This window comes from Arachis ipaensis, chromosome B5, assembly GCF_059453495.1.
Source record: "Arachis ipaensis isolate K30076 ecotype BB chromosome B5, ASM5945349v1, whole genome shotgun sequence".
Classification (NCBI taxonomy): domain Eukaryota; kingdom Viridiplantae; phylum Streptophyta; class Magnoliopsida; order Fabales; family Fabaceae; genus Arachis; species Arachis ipaensis.
Genome location: NC_142440.1, coordinates 140484658 through 140500475, shown reverse-complemented (window position 1 = coordinate 140500475; position 15818 = coordinate 140484658). Strand labels below are relative to the sequence as shown.

Sequence of the window (15818 nt, the reverse complement as noted above, 5' to 3'; positions counted from 1 at the left end):
GTATATTTAACATTTACTTATTTATTTATTTATTTATTTATTTATTATTATTTATAATATTTGTCATGATGAGACTCGTAATATTTATCATCTTTTTACACATTTTTTTAAAATTTTAATAAAGTTAATACAAAATTTAATTTATTATATTTTGATATTTGGAATACATTTCAATAAAATTTTATTCATAATTCTATTAAGAAGGAATTACTTGTTAATTAAGCTTCCCTACACTCTTGTCATCATCTTTAAATCTTTTCATTTTTACCGTGCAGCAACTACGGACTGATGTAGCCATCTAATGTATTTTGTATCAAATCTACACAGTTATTTTGCAAATATCTTCATATTTTTTGTGTTCATACAATTGCCTACAAGGCTCTAAGTGAGACACATTTCACAAATGCAATAGACTTTGACAAAACAAAGTCATTGATTTTCTTCGTCATATAGAGCAAGTGAATGTTTCTTTAATCCAAGGTCCAAATATCCATGGGTAACAAAAAATCAAGCGTTGATTGAACTAGTATTGATTCGCATGTATGAAACAGTTTGCTTTTCTGTATTTAAAGTATGTGTTAACTTCATATGAAGCTTCATCTAACTTGTTCACATTTTCTGTTATTCTATATTCATTTGGATTTGATAAGTGTGCATTTCATTATTTATAAATAGAAAACATGGAATTTGAGACAAGAACCTGATATGCATGTTTATCTTTGAATTCTAGCTTTTTAATCTTGTAATTTCACTTGGGGTATCTTTTTTATTCCGTTTTGCTTCCATCTTAATGCTGCTAGTGCTAAACCAATTTTTATTGTGCTTCTGATAATATGGCTGCAATTGCAGTTGCAAACCACAGTTTAAAATTAAATTCAAACCAATTAAAACAACATAAATTAACTTGATAATGTATTCAATGTTAAAACGTCTTTCATTTAGGATTGGGACCTTCAGTGTAATAAAATGACAGAGATATGAAAATACAGTTTAGATGCTAATCAAGTTAAAAACACCTAAATAAAAAATAAAATCAACATTGAAAAAATAATTCGATTGGTCCTGATAGCTAATTAGATACTATTAAAGTTGCAGGAAGATTTGGTGAACAAAATTTTATAGCTTAGTTTGTGTGTATGCTTTAAATTTTTTTCGATGTGTATTTGTTTTATAATTTGGATTTTGAGGTTTAAGATTAATGTAATAGTATACAGCAAAGACGGAAAATAATGATGATTAATTGGCGGCTGTTAATCAAACCGTTGCAATTTGACAAGATAGCGGCCATTATAATAGCAGTTTGGACTTCTGCTACAAAAAAAAACTAAGATAGCGGCGCTTAGTTTCCCTCCTGCTGCAAATCAAATCAAGAAGAGAGCCAACGGCCCTAAGTGCCCCGTCACTCACTCGACTAGATGTCCGGAGCTCTAAGTCTGAATCACACTCCCCCTTCTCCAGCCCTAACTTCTCTTCGACCGGATAGCGCCACCATCGATCATCAGCCCCCAGTGTCTCCGTCAGAACCACAGAACCACCACCGTCATCATCTTCTCCTTCATCTTCTTCTTCTTCTTTCACCGAACAACCACCGCGAAAACCTTTTCTCTCTTTCTTTTCCCCTATCTTCTGCCTTCTCTGTCTCACCACCGGCTACCATCCAGTGCCGCCGCGACCATCTTCTTCCCCTCCTCACAACCTCGCACTGTGGCTCTCTAGCTCGCCCCTGCCTACCTCATTCCCAGTCGCAGAATCAGAATAGAGCCACTCTAGTTCCAGCGAGTTCATACGCAGTAGCGGCTGGTCACTGCCACTGCATCCATTTCTCCTGAGTTCTTGCTCTGTCTTCGACTCAGGTTCTCATCACCTTTTCTTCTTTGTTTTAGTTAATTTAGGATTAGTTATATGTTGATTCTAGTGTTAATTTGATTTGGTTAGCATTATTTGCTGCTGTTACTCGAGTTTAGGTTAGAATTAGGATTTTCTTATTAGAATTAGTGTTGGTTTATACATAGTTAAACATGCTGTTAAGAGCTTCTTGAGTTTGTATTTCAATTTGTTTGGACTGATTGACTGATACTTTGCTGAGTCATTGCGAATGCTGCTGATTTTTCATGTCATGGTGCTAAATTTTGAATTGGTGTTGCAAAGAATGCTTGTTAGTGCTATTTTGTAGTGTTTATGCTTTTGCACGCCAAGTGTTCGACAATATGCCAAGTGTTTTGAATATAGTTCACAATATTGATCTGAACAATATTCAAAACACTTGGAAGTCTGTAGCAATGTAGGCAAGTGTATCGGGGAAGAATTTTGTTTTTCCTCCATAGAACCAACATGTTATTAGAAAAAATGTGTCTGCATTTGGAAAATCTGCTAGGAGTTCTTTGAGCAAAATATTGTTTTTAAGACTAAGCCATTTAAATGCATGCGGCATGCCTGTATATATTGAATAGAAGTTGAATTTAGTCAAAGATGTGAAGAAAAAGATTTAATTTCTGTTTCCAAGATTTAGTCGTATTTAGGCTTGGGGATATGGCAGTGGGTAATTAAGTTCTTATGACTACAATCTTTATAATTGCTTGGTAGTTCACTCTTTTGAGTTAATTTTTAAACTCAGTAATTTTTCACTTAAATCTCTAGTTTATATATGGTTTTTCTTTTGGCCCACCATGGACACGAAAGGTTTGTATTAATATTTCTCCTAAATTGTATAGGGATTTCATCCTCAGTGTCTACTAAAATTGTAAGAGATTGTTATTTTTTAGTGAAATAAAATCTTACTCCCAAATTAAACTAAATTCTTTTGACATAAAAATGCAGTTTTTCTGGATATCCATGTTTTATTTAAACTGTTGAAAGTTATATAACTTTAATTTGAATGATGCAGACAATGCTTTCAAAGGCTGTTGCAACAGAGTGCCAGACTACATTTTTTAATATTTCAGCATCATCTGTTGTGTGCAAATGGCGAGGCATGTTACTCATAACTCTTTCCCCCTTTTTTCCAAAGTACTTATTTTTCTTTTGTATTGTAGTTTATGTATAATACTTATAAGTCTGCAGTGTTCATTTTCTGAAGAAAGTGATTTAAATATCTTGGTTGCAAAGAATAACACTGCAATTCTGTTTCCCCGAACAAGAAGATAGACTAATCTTTTCTACAAGGTGATACAACTAACTATTGTTGATGAAATAGTATAATGCAACAAGTGGCCTGGATCTTGTTAATTAATCTCATATCCTATTTGGTTCAGAAAAGACATGATACTGTTGTCATCCTCTATTACTTAGCCAAATATGTACACACAGGCACTCACATCATATATTATATTCAGAGTGCCAGGAGCTCAAAATGGCCACTTGGTATATTAGGGATGATTTGGATTGAAAGAAAGAGTGTGGATATATTTGTTATGAGCTTTGCAATGTCCTCCAAATAATCCTTCTAAAACAAGCAAAGTGTTTTTTTTTAACCATACTTTTTTTTTAAGTTACTAAATACATTTTCAGAGCATTCAAATATTTTTCCTTGTTTGACAATTATGAAGACTGTTAGGAGAATTCCTTAGGAGGATATAGAATTATTCTTGTATTTTAGATGACATTGCTTCATTTGAATGCCTAGATTCCTCCTTCGTTTGGATTAAATTGCCTCTATCTTGTAAGGAAGAGAAAGACCTTTCAAATTGCTCCTTGTTCTTCTCTGTTTAGTTTATAATATAGTGGGCAACTGGGCATGCACATTTACAAAATTTATTTTAGATTGCAGGTGATTCCGAGAAGTTGATAAATGTGTTATTTGAGCTTGCAAGACGCCATGCCCCCTCAACCATATTTCTTGATAAAATTGATGAAATCATTAGTCAACGCGGTGAAGCACGCAGTGAACATGAAGCAAGTAGATGACTAAGAACTGAACTACTCATACAGGTGATGCTTTATTCTTAAACTAAATATAATTTCATAATCACTAGCTTAATGATAATAACATAAGTAGTATTGAAAACACTTTATATGTTAGCTGTCCTTGGATAAAATCAACTATGATAGAATTAATGGCTACAAGCTTGAGGATGTACACAGCTTGTCAGCATCTTCAATCTCAGAGAATATATATATATATAGTATAAAATAAGATAAGAAGCTAAGCTATAGCTAGTATTAGTTTAGATTTTTACAATCTTCCAAACATTTTTTTATGACAAGCTAAGTGATGAGGATTGTGGTTAATGCCCCACTTTCTCATGTAGTTTTGAAGTTTTATATCAAATCTATCTAATTGAACTACCAACTTTGTAAGTGGAAGAAAAAAAATAAAAAGAAAATGGCTTGGTTTGTGGCTGAGAGCACATAATAAAAAAAATTCAATATTGTCAGCTTTCAATTTAGAATCATTTCCTTGTCTGCCGCAGGGATTTTCTTCAAGAAGAAGCATTAATTCATTCATTCGCAGCTATTGGTCGTTATATATAACTTATAACTTATAAGCATATTAAATTGAATAAGAATGCATGCATAGTTAGGAGAAAAGCTTAGTTGGCACGTCTGACATACATGATACATACATGTTATTATATATATGATTTAATCTAAATAAAGTGCCAATTAATATCAATTCTCTGGCTTTTCTTACCATAGGTAATCTAATTACTGTTGTAGCTAATGCTTTGCTGCTTAGTCATTGTAGTTTTTAAACCTGTATTTGATTTGTCATTCAGTTATTATGCTATTCATGCTGCTGAACTCTCCTCAGATGACACATTATTTTATTGTAAGTAAGAATTTAGCTATTGTGGGTAATCAAAAGGTTTCTGTAGCATTTTGATTTGGTATCGATTAGTATGATAACCATATGTAAGTATGCTTGTAGTTACGGCTTGCACTGTGCTTGCTGTTTTTGCAATGGCTACAAGCCTGAGGATGTACACAGCTTGCCAGCATCTTCAAGCTCAGGCCAGGGCTCATGCAGCAGCAACAACTGGATGGCTTAACCATACCGAATTATGGCTTCATGTGCCACCATCCATAGAGTTTGTTCTATATGAATTTCCAAATATATGAAGAGATTACAAGCACAAAGGATTTTTCTATACACACTAAGTTTAATGGTAATAATTATACTTGATTCTTAAAGTTGAACTATACGCTATGAGTTCTTGTTTTTTTATGTAGATTTCTTATGAGGAGAGAAGAATAGTAGTTGATTTTGATTTTATTTTTTTCTTTTTGTTATACCATTTTATTTTTTCCCTTTTGTTTTACCATTTTTGTATTGCAAGAGCGTTCAGTGGATATTGCACACTCCTTTGTATTGTTCAATATTTTTTGAGTAAATAATTTATAAATAAGTATTTTTTAGTTAATATTTTGGAATTATCTACGAGTTTAATATTGTTTATTTAGTATTTTTATGTTAATATCTCAAGTTTAATAAATATAAGGTAAGAAAATAGATTATAGTAAAGAAAAATGATATAAACTATTGTAGTTGGTTAGTTTTTTATTAAGCTTGTGTATAAAATTGTGACAGTTCAAAAGCATCGCAATTTTTTTTTTTAAAAATGCACATAAATTTGCAATGGTTATGTGACCGTCGCAAATTATTATTTAAAATCCGCTTACTAAAATAGCGGTGGTTATAGACCGCCACAAAATTATCAATCTGATTAGCAACGATTGTGCTAGCAGTTCTTTAGAACTGCCACAAAATTAAATTTCCCTATACCGCAACATTTGTGGAACCGTTGATATACCGTTTTGTAACGTTTTTTTGAAAAAACCGTTGCAATTTTCCAATTCCCTTGTAGAGTAGTTGGTTTGCTTGGACTATTGAATTTTTATTAATATTGTTATTTATAGCTTCTGTAGTTGTTATGCCTTAACATGTGTTCTAGGGCACATGATAAATTTATTATTAGTAAAAAATTTTAAATATTTTTATTTGATAAAGACAAAACAAATACATTGGAAACTTGAATATTTATATTTTCAATAAAACTTTTTATGAATAACAAGCTTATTATGTACCCTTAAAAATTAAGACACATGTTAGCTAATCCATAATTTATTTTAGATAAAGAGACTAAATATATAATAACCTAAGTTCATTATGTTAATAAAGTCATATATTATTAAATTTGAAAATTTATGTTTGAAAAATATTAAAATAATTTTGGTGGTTATCTTTATTATTTTCAAATAATATTTATATTTATTAAGTTTTAGGGTATTTCTATTTGTATCGTAAAAATTGTTGTCTTTTAAAATTTGTATTATTAATTAAGATTCTGATTATTATCTGAGTTGATAAGCTAAATTAGTTAAACATTTTGTACAAGAATATTCTATTTTCACAAGGGTAATAAAAATAAAATTTTTAAAATCTCTATATATTCATATATTATAATAATAATTATACAGTGAATATAAAAAATAAAATTGCCTTTAACAACAGAATCTATGTTTGTAATTGTTTTATTTTTTTCTAAATTATTATTAGTGTTAGTGGACTAGTGGTATTGTTCATATTGTTATCGATTAATATTGTGCAAGAAAAAAAAATGACATCAAAATTATACATATAATTTTATACACAAATGGGCATTTCAATTTTTTTTTTTGGTGACTAATGGGCATTTCAATTTGATATTATGAAATGTAAATATTAAAAAAAATGAACTTATTTATGGAAATAGAGTATGTGATCCAATGCATCAGCGCTTGGATTAGTAAGATAATAAAAGTGGAAACAAATCAAACAATTAAACAAATAACCTCGAACAAGCTTGATACTACCCTCACTCTCTCAGGTGGAAAGCACTCTTCCTTTTTACCCTACTCTCCTTCATTGCAAGAATGTTATCATTGTTCTCATTCTCACCAATAATGTTAAGGTGTGCTCTTCAAATCCCAAATTCTGTTTCCCACTCTGCTCTCCGTCTTTGCTTCCCTTCAACTTCATCCCTACACTCTCACTCTCAGCCCCAATCGCTTGATGAAGCTGTTGATTCCTTCACTCGCATGCTCTCTATGCGTCGTACTCCTCCCATCATCCAATTTAACAAGATTTTGGGATCCCTTTCCAAGACGAACCATTTCCACGCCGCCGTTTCCCTTTTTCAGCAATTGCAAATCAGGGGAATCGCGCCCAGCGTAGTTACTTTGAGCATCGTAATTAATTGTTGTTGCGGCATGGGTCGTATGACGCTTGCTTTCTCTGTAATGGCCAAGATTTTCAGGATGGGTTTTCAGCCTGATACCATAACATTGACAACAATCCTGAAAGGTCTCTGTCTCTCTGGTAGTGTTGAAAAAGCAGTGAGCTTTCATGACAGAGTGCTGGCTCATGGATTTCACTTTAATCAAGTCACTTATGGGACCTTGATCAATGGCCTCTGTAAGACCGGACACACATCAGCTGCTATTCAAGTGTTGAGAAACATCCCACGGTATGGCATTGCTCCTGATGTCTTCATGTACAGCGCAATTATTGATAGCCTCTGCAAGGATACACTTGTAAGTCAGGCTTTTCATTTATTCTCTGAAATGCTTGCTAAGGGAATTTCTCCCGATGTTATCACATACAGTTCTCTCATTTTCGGATTGTGTCTTGAAGGTCAATATAAGGAAGCCATTGATTTGTTAAGTGATATGGTGCTTAGAAACATTACTCCAGATGTTCGTACCTATAGTATTTTGATCGATGGGCTATGCAAGGAAGGAAAGATCAAAGATGCTAAGAGTGTATTGGCTGTAATGGCAAAACATGGTGTGAAACCAGATGTGGTTACTTATACCAGCTTAATGGATGGATATTGTTTGGTGAATCAGGTAAATAAGGCAAAATATATATTCAACACAATGGCCCAAAGTAGAGTGTCACTCAATGTTCAAAGTTACAATACCATGATTAATGGCTTGTGCAAAAGTAAAATGGTCGATGAAGCCTTGAATCTCTTTGAAGAAATGCGTCGTAAGTACTTGGTTCCAAACACAGTAACTTACAACACTCTTATTGATGGCTTGAGCAAATCGAAGAGAATCTCTTGTGCTTTAGAGCTTCTTGTCGAGATGCATGAAAGAGGTCAACCCACTGATGTAGTCACTTACAATTCCTTGTTGGATGGGATGTTCAATATCAAACAAGTTGACAAGGCACTTATGTTATTCAAGCAAATGAAAGAGAGTGGCATTGATCCAGATATATGCACGTTCAATATACTTATTGATGGCCTATGCAAAGGTGGAAGACTTACAGATGCAACAGTGATTTTTCAAGATCTTTCCGTTAAAGACTATCCTCCAAATGTGAGGACATACAATATTATGATCAATGGGCTCTGCAAAGAGGGCTTGTTTGAAGAAGCATTGGCACTCTTGTCAAAAATGGAAGGCAATGGTTGCTTACCAGATGCTGTGACTTTTGAAACTATTATTGGTGCTTTGTTTGAAAAAGATGAGAATGACATGGCAGAGAAACTTCTTCGGGAAATGGTTGCTAGAGGCTTATTGAATTGATAAAAAAAAAGGTAATATACATGAATTCAAATTGAAATTACATCTCATTGTTGCTGAATATGTATCATAGTTAGGGCTGGAAGTGAGTCAAGCCAGCTCATGAGCCAGCTCGAGCTCGACTCGTTAACAGCTCGATAAGCTAAGCTCGTGAGCTGGTGAGCCAAGCTTGAGCTTGAAATTGAGCTCATAAATTAAATGAGCCGAGCTTGAGCTTGGATAAGCTCAGCTCATTAGCTCGTGAGCTGGCTCGATTATATATATATAACAATCTTAATTATTTAATATTTATATTTATTTTTTACATATAATTTTAATATAGGACATAAATAAAAAATTTATAATTTATTGATAGATAAAAAATATATAAAATTGATATTTTCAAATATTTTTAAAAATATATAAGTTATAATTTATTGATATAAAATTATAGATTATGTATCTATGTTTCTCTTATTTGAGCCAGCTCGTGAGCTCGAGCCAGCTCGTGAGCTTTTGGTGAGCCGAGCTTGAGCTTAAGAAATAAGCTCGATTGTTAATGAGCCGAGCCGTGAGCCAAGCTCAATTTTCGTGAGCCGAGCTTGAGCTTGGTCTAGCTCGGCTCAGCTCGGCTCACTTCCAGCCCTAATCATAGTTCTGTGAATTCTGTGTCTGTTGGGTCAGAGGACTTTGGCAATGCCATAACATCAATTAATTTTGCACTTTCGATTTTTGCAATTGCTATTATCCTTTTTAATTCCATTATTTTATTGATTCTTTAGATGATATTCCTAGATATAGCTTATAGATTTAGTGTTTAAGATCTCTTTATAGCAATGGAGTGTTCTTTACTGTTATTCTATGAGATCATATATTTATCACGCTACAAACTAAGCAAAACTAAAAAGATTGAATATTTTGTTTTGTTGTTTGTTCTCTGCTATTCTGTTGTGCAAGTTATTTTTCCGTATCTTTGTAGGTACTGTATATATATATGTATATATATCAAAATAATTCCTATCACTGTTTTTATCATAAGCAACCATGAGCTATTGTTTATTTGATTAAATCCTCCGGGAATTGTTGTAAAAGGAAATTTAAGTAGGTATTAAGTATTTATTCTTAGGCTATATAGTTTTCACTTCCATCTTAAAAAGAAACCCACCTTCTCGAATGCATGTCCCCTCTTTTCATCAACCTAAGCAACATTGAGTCAAGGTTAATATGGTTCAGTTATCTCAAAATTTGTGGCCATTTTCTTAATTAATACTACTCAATTGTATTGCTTGGAAATTGCTTCTGCTGAAAATATGTACATTATGAAATACTTTTTCGGAGAATGTTTTTCTGTTAATTCTTAGATAAATTACCTCATTATTTCTTGTTTAGACAATACTCCAGTGTCTCTTAAGTCTCTGTTTATTAGCATTTTAAACGAAGTTACTGGCTTGGAGTTTTGTTATGTGGTGTTGTGATGGGGGTGTTAAAAGTGAAACAATATAGAATTCTTTGGAATTGCAGTTGATTTTATTTAGTGAATTTCTTTGCATAATTGTTGTATTTATTTACTTTCAATCAGATGGGTAAATACCAATCCACCGTGTTATATGTATAAATTTAATTGGCTTTATATTAATCCAAACTATGTTGAAGCTCTCTAGTGTGAATTTTCCTTTATACTTTGATTTCGGAATCAATTGCGAGACACTAGAATTCTTCAGAATCATACTCACTGGATTTTAAACTTCAAAAATCACTTTTTTCATGAAACCCAAACAAAAATCACTTCATCTCAAACGGATAAAATATTGATGTTGCTATAAACTTTGCAAAGTCAATCTTTGCATTATAATTAGGTTCTTCATTTATATACTTCCATGCTAACTTGTGTGGTTCGTGCTGCATAAAACAGTTTTAGACTTAAGCAAACAGTACTCCAAATAAACATTTATTACTGCAAAGGGCATAATTTTGCTGTATGGTAAGAGTATATGAATATACAATGTGTTTCGGATATTGCATGTTCATCAACAAGAAGATGGCTCTGTCATCAAGAGTTGTTTCAGACTCTACAGAAAGGGAAAATTTTAATATAGTTAACCAATTCTTTGTTCATTTTCACTGATATACAAAATGGGAGCATAAGTTGAATAGTATTATTTATTTATTTATTTTTTCAGTTTTCGTTATGCAATCTGCAATGGAGTTCTTTTCAGGTTCTACCATTTGTAGGCACAGGTAATTTAACTTTTATGTCATTGAGAAGTTGTGGTTCTACCTTGGAGCAGAAGAAAAAATTGAAATGGAAGACAATGGTTGCTCTCCGGATACTGTAATTTAAACAAATATTCGTGCTCTGTTGAAAAAAGGTTGAAAATGATCAAGCGCTGAAATATCTTCATGAAATGATTATTAGAGGCTTATTGAAAAGACAATAGGAGAAATAAATCAATTAAAATTAATAAACTTTTCGTTGTCAAAATTTGTACAGTACTTGGTAAATTTTATATCTATTGTGTTGGAGGATTTGGGAAATGCCATGAACTCACTATCACCTTGATTTTGGTTATTTCTATGTTTTTGAATTAATTTTGAACTTGTGTTATTGGCTCATTTTTGAGTCTGTTACCATGGCTATCATGCATTCTGTTTCGGCGGATATTCATAGTTGTAACTGTGCTTAAGATTTCTTGATAGTAATTAAGAGCTCATGATTGGTCTGATGAGCAACTATGCTTTATTTGACTAAATCTTCCTAGAATTCTTCTAAAAGATATGCTGTGGCAATATTAATGACAGATATATGATTTTCACTGCCGTCTTTAAAACAAATACATCTACTAAATGCATGACCCCACTTTTTTTGGTTGACAATTTCAACATTTTGTTATTTTTCAAAATCTGATCACAGCTGAAGAAACCTGTATACAAAGTATGTGATTACACTTGATTTTTCAAGAAAAAAAAAGGGGCTGTGCAAGAAGGAATTTCTAGGAATTTGTCTACTATGGTTCAAATATGAATTATCTTAAAACCTTTGTTCATTTTCATAATTAATATTACTCAGCTGTAATTCTTAGAAATCAATTGAAAATATGTTCATTATGTTGATTTTCATAATTAATCTTACTTGTAATTAATGTTTTCTTAAAACCTTTGTTCATTTTCATAATTAATGTTACTCAGCAGTTAATGCTTGGTTGAATTATTTCATTATTTCTCATTGAAAAATCCTATATAGGGATTATTATATTGTTCTTGTTTAAAATCATGTTGAAAATCTTTTATTATTAAAACATGGTTCGGAGTTTTGTTGTCTGTTATTAGCTACACCTGTCACAAAAGATTTGGGGATTCTAAGTCCAAGTACAATTGTTTCTACACCTGTTTCTTTGGGTTTTCTAAATCTTCTTTGCAGTGATGATTGGGGTTAGAATAAAGAATTAAAAGTGAAACAATGTTGTACAGTTTGAAATTGCATTTCTTATTGAAGAGTATCTTTGAATATCAAAAGTTGAACTCTGCTTAAGTGCTGATTAACTTATTTCATGAAACTGATATTGACCTTGCATTGGTGGTTGAATATTTTGGATTCTTGACATTTTCATCTTTGTTCCATGGTTACTGATTGCTAGGTGCATGCAAGCATGTTAAGTTGCAGCATGGCAAAGACAACATTGAAGTTCTCTAGTATGAATTTTCCTTTATACTTGGATTTCAGCTTGTCCATTTGAAATAATTGCGAGACAGTTGATTTAATATTTTCTCAGCATATTTGATTTCTAGTTGAACCCACCATTGGATGATTGGATGTTAAGCTTCAAAATCAGTTTTGGATGGAAGTGAATAATAGCTACTTTCACAAAAATCACTCTTCAGACTGCACTAATAAACATAAAATGAATTGATCTCAAACAAGAGAGAATATGGTTGATAGCATGCTGAATGCTACCTGCAGATATGGTTTAATTTTTTTTTTTTCACCCTTTCTTTTTTTCTTTTGAATAGGTATGTGATTTTGGCTTATCAAGAATGAAGCACAGTACATTCCTTTCTTCCAGAGCAACTGCAGGAACAGTAAGCTGTCATAATCCTCATTTCTAAGCTCAAATACTGTGTCATACCCTCTGCCTTCCGAATTATTCGTTCTTTCATGTTCTTGCTCTACATTTTGCTGCATATTTTTTTCCATTGTGCTTTATATTCTTTTGAAGATATATAAACATACACAAATGGAGGCATTTGCTATTATCTTTTAACAAAAAATTTGGAAAACCAGGAGCTTCTTGCCGTTTAAAATTCATTATGTTTGGGATGTTATATTAATTCTTTTGTGATGATGAATACCTATCTTTAGCCTCGGCTTTTGTTATGTTCAATTTATAATACAATTACTAGTTCTATAGGCCAAGAAAATGTCGATTAAATAAGTTTGGGAGAATGAGAGAAGGAGGAAAACACAGAGTGAGAAAGAAAAGAAAATTCAGACAGAAAGATAAGACATTTATGATCTGCATTACGAGTGAGCTTATCACTAATCTGTGCTTATGTATAGAGAAGAGTAGCTTGCTGTGCAAGATAGTACAAAAGGTACAACAGTCCATTCATTCTTAAGTTAGTTATGATAGCTGTAACTAACAGCTGTCCTATTGTAGCTGGCACTGTTCTCACAGCCAACAGTTCTTTCATAACTAACTTGTAACTCTTCTCTAGGCTTTACCAATTCACTCTACTACGATGAATGGTTTTTGGTAACAAATGAGGAAATCTTTCTTAATAATTTTGAGGCCTAAACATGAAACTGTTGAATTTTGCTTGTTATAATTAAATTTACTAAAGTTGTTGTTTGGTACGAGTTTCTGCCTTTCTGAAAAAATAAATATAAAGACAGGGGAGATAGAGATAATTGCACAAATTTTGTCTTAGAGAAGAGAAACTTTGTGCATTTCTCTCTGTCTCCTTTTCAAATAGGTCTGTGTCCTCTGACAATTGCCAAATGGGGCCTTAGTTAACTACATGCTTTTCATCTCTACCTCAAAACTCCTGTCTTTCATATGTATGATCAGCTCCGGTATTCTGCACGTATTTAGTTTTGCTGCTAAGCCTTTGTTTGGCATTGCAATACATTCATTGTTTATAACATGTTGCAGGCCGAGTGGATGGTGCCTGAAGTGTTAAGAAATGAACCTTCAAATGAAAAGTAAGCTCAGTTATCATTGGTTTTCATCATTAATTTTTTTTCTTTATTTTGCTTGTGAAGGAGAATTTCATAGTCTGTGTTCCTCTCTAACCTGAATCATCTAGCATAGAGAAAAATAAATTGGAATTTTTATTACATATAACTATTGTTCTTTGGCTTTGTTGTCTCGTGGTTCTTCTCATTGATGTTGCCACCCTTTTAAGCTGTTCATAATTTTATGATTATAACAAGTGGTGATTGGATATCCAGGTGCGATGTTTATAGCTTTGGAGTCATATTATGGGAGCTCTCTACTTTGCAACAGCCCTGGGGTGGAATGAATCCGATGCAAGTTGTGGGTGCTGTCGGTTTCCAGCATTGTCGCCTTGTCATTCCAGATGATATGGAGCCTGCTATCATGGATATTATCAAGCAATGCTGGAAGACGTGAGTGTACTCTTCAATCATTTTATCCTTGTTCTAAGATATCAGAACTCTTGCTTATAGCATTCTGAAAACCACTTGTTCTATCGAATATGAATAATCACATGAAAGGAAATACACATTTGATCTTGCCAAGGTACAATTTTGTTTCAATATAACCATTCTTGTAATAAAAAATCCTTACAATGTGCAAGCCAGTTTCAACAAATCCCTGTAATGACGACTCGTTGTTTCCTCTAAAGATTTTTATGCATAATAGGGGTTTGATTACACAATTTTTAAACTAGAAGACTTGGTTGAAAAATATTTGTACAGTATATGGACTTAATTAAAAACTTCTAGACTATAGGGATTTGTTGAAAATATTTCGGCATATATAGGGATGCCCTTGCAAATGTTTAAGCTTTAGGAACCTTTCGAATAGTCTAAGTGTCTAACTTCTTCACCCTTCACCCTTCTTGCTGTAAAAAATAATATTGTTTATATTTTTATCAAATTCGTAAAATTATTATCTTTTGGTTTTAAATTTGATGAAAAAAGAAAGTATAAAAGTGCTTTAGTATTTAATTATATACAAATATTTAATTACGTGTTGTTATATCTATAAAAATAATGATTTTGTATAATTATTATATGAATAGTTATTTAAGAGAATTATATAATTAAACAAAAATACATAATTTATATTTTTTGTATATTAAAGTTAAATTCTTTTTCTTTTAAAATTACTTTTTTGGTGGATTAATTATGAATTTTTCGATAGTTTAGTCAACCTTTCTTTTTTTAAGAAAAGTGATTAAGAAACCAATTCCAACACATTAATTGTAGTAACAGAGAAAAATATATCTTTTTAATAGTGAATTATATGATAAAAATGTAAGTTTATAAAATTTTTTTTATGGGATGAAAGAGAGATTGAGAAAGTTAGGACTCATATTTTGAACAATAATAAAATAATAAAAAATAACTATAAAAAGAATTTATACTTTCTCTATATAATTTTAATCTGTATAGTAGAGTGTCTCTTTTTAATTTGTTTTTCTTAATTCATGTTATAAAATAGATTTACATGGAGTTGGTTTTATATGAAATTAATAAATAAAAATATTAGATGATGATTTAATTAAATTTGTTAACTTATCTAATAATTTTTAAATATCTATTTCATATAAAAATAACTACATATAATTATTTACATACAGTTATTTTCATACAAAATTAATAATTAAAAATTATAAAATAATAATTTAATCAAATGTATTAAATTATCTAAAAAATTTTTACTAACAAATTTACATCAATTTTATCAGTGAGTTTTAAGTGAAAAAAAAAGAAGTAAAGAAATGTGATATAATAAAAAGTCATATATATTTAAAATGAGTACAACAACTTTGTACATATTAGATATGCCATATTTATATAAACTATCAAATTTCATTAAAAAAAAATCAAAGACTAATATAAAAAAAGAACATTTATAGATTCTAATAAATACACAATATCATAGTACATAAATAAATATCTTTAAATATACAATACTTTAAATAATAATATAATATTTTATTTTTAAATAAATAAAAATATAAGTATTTTTTATTCAATAATATTAAAAAATTATATTAAAATGATATTTTAAATTCTAATATAAAAATATAAAATAATTAAATTTTATTTTATATTACTTGACAAATAATTAGATTATTAT

The 15818-nt window shown here is 31.2% G+C and overlaps 1 protein-coding gene and 1 long non-coding RNA gene across 5 annotated transcripts; both read left to right on the top strand.

Annotated features, from left to right (window-relative positions):
- The first annotated feature begins 1326 nt into the window (after positions 1-1326).
- LOC110262523 (uncharacterized) lies at positions 1327-5357 on the top strand. The gene is made up of 5 exons (XR_015883413.1): positions 1327-1853; positions 2885-2969; positions 3767-3927; positions 4716-4768; positions 4868-5357. It is a non-coding gene; the product is annotated as an uncharacterized LOC110262523 (long non-coding RNA).
- Positions 5358-6740: 1383 nt separating this feature from the next.
- On the top strand, positions 6741-14354 carry LOC107644137 (uncharacterized). 4 transcript variants are annotated; one of them, XR_015883668.1, is made up of 6 exons: positions 6741-8525; positions 10671-10728; positions 12126-12180; positions 12499-12567; positions 13641-13690; positions 13940-14354. XR_015883668.1 is itself a non-coding variant. In XM_088488727.1 (2 exons), exon 1 carries the CDS (start codon positions 6853-6855, stop codon positions 8512-8514), a length of 1662 nt encoding a protein of 553 aa, XP_088344853.1. In that variant the 5' UTR covers positions 6741-6852; the 3' UTR covers positions 8515-8525; positions 10671-10804. The 4 variants fall into 4 exon arrangements, 1 of the variants encoding a protein (XP_088344853.1); XR_015883669.1 differs by lacking the exon at positions 10671-10728; XR_015883670.1 differs by lacking the exons at positions 13641-13690; positions 13940-14354 and having other exon boundaries at positions 12499-12625.
- The last annotated feature ends 1464 nt before the right edge of the window (positions 14355-15818 follow it).

Coding starts and splice junctions, on each gene's coding strand:
- LOC107644137 (XM_088488727.1), top strand. CDS start 6,853: ATGTTATCATTGTTCTCATTCTCACCAATAATGTTAAGGTGTGCTCTT.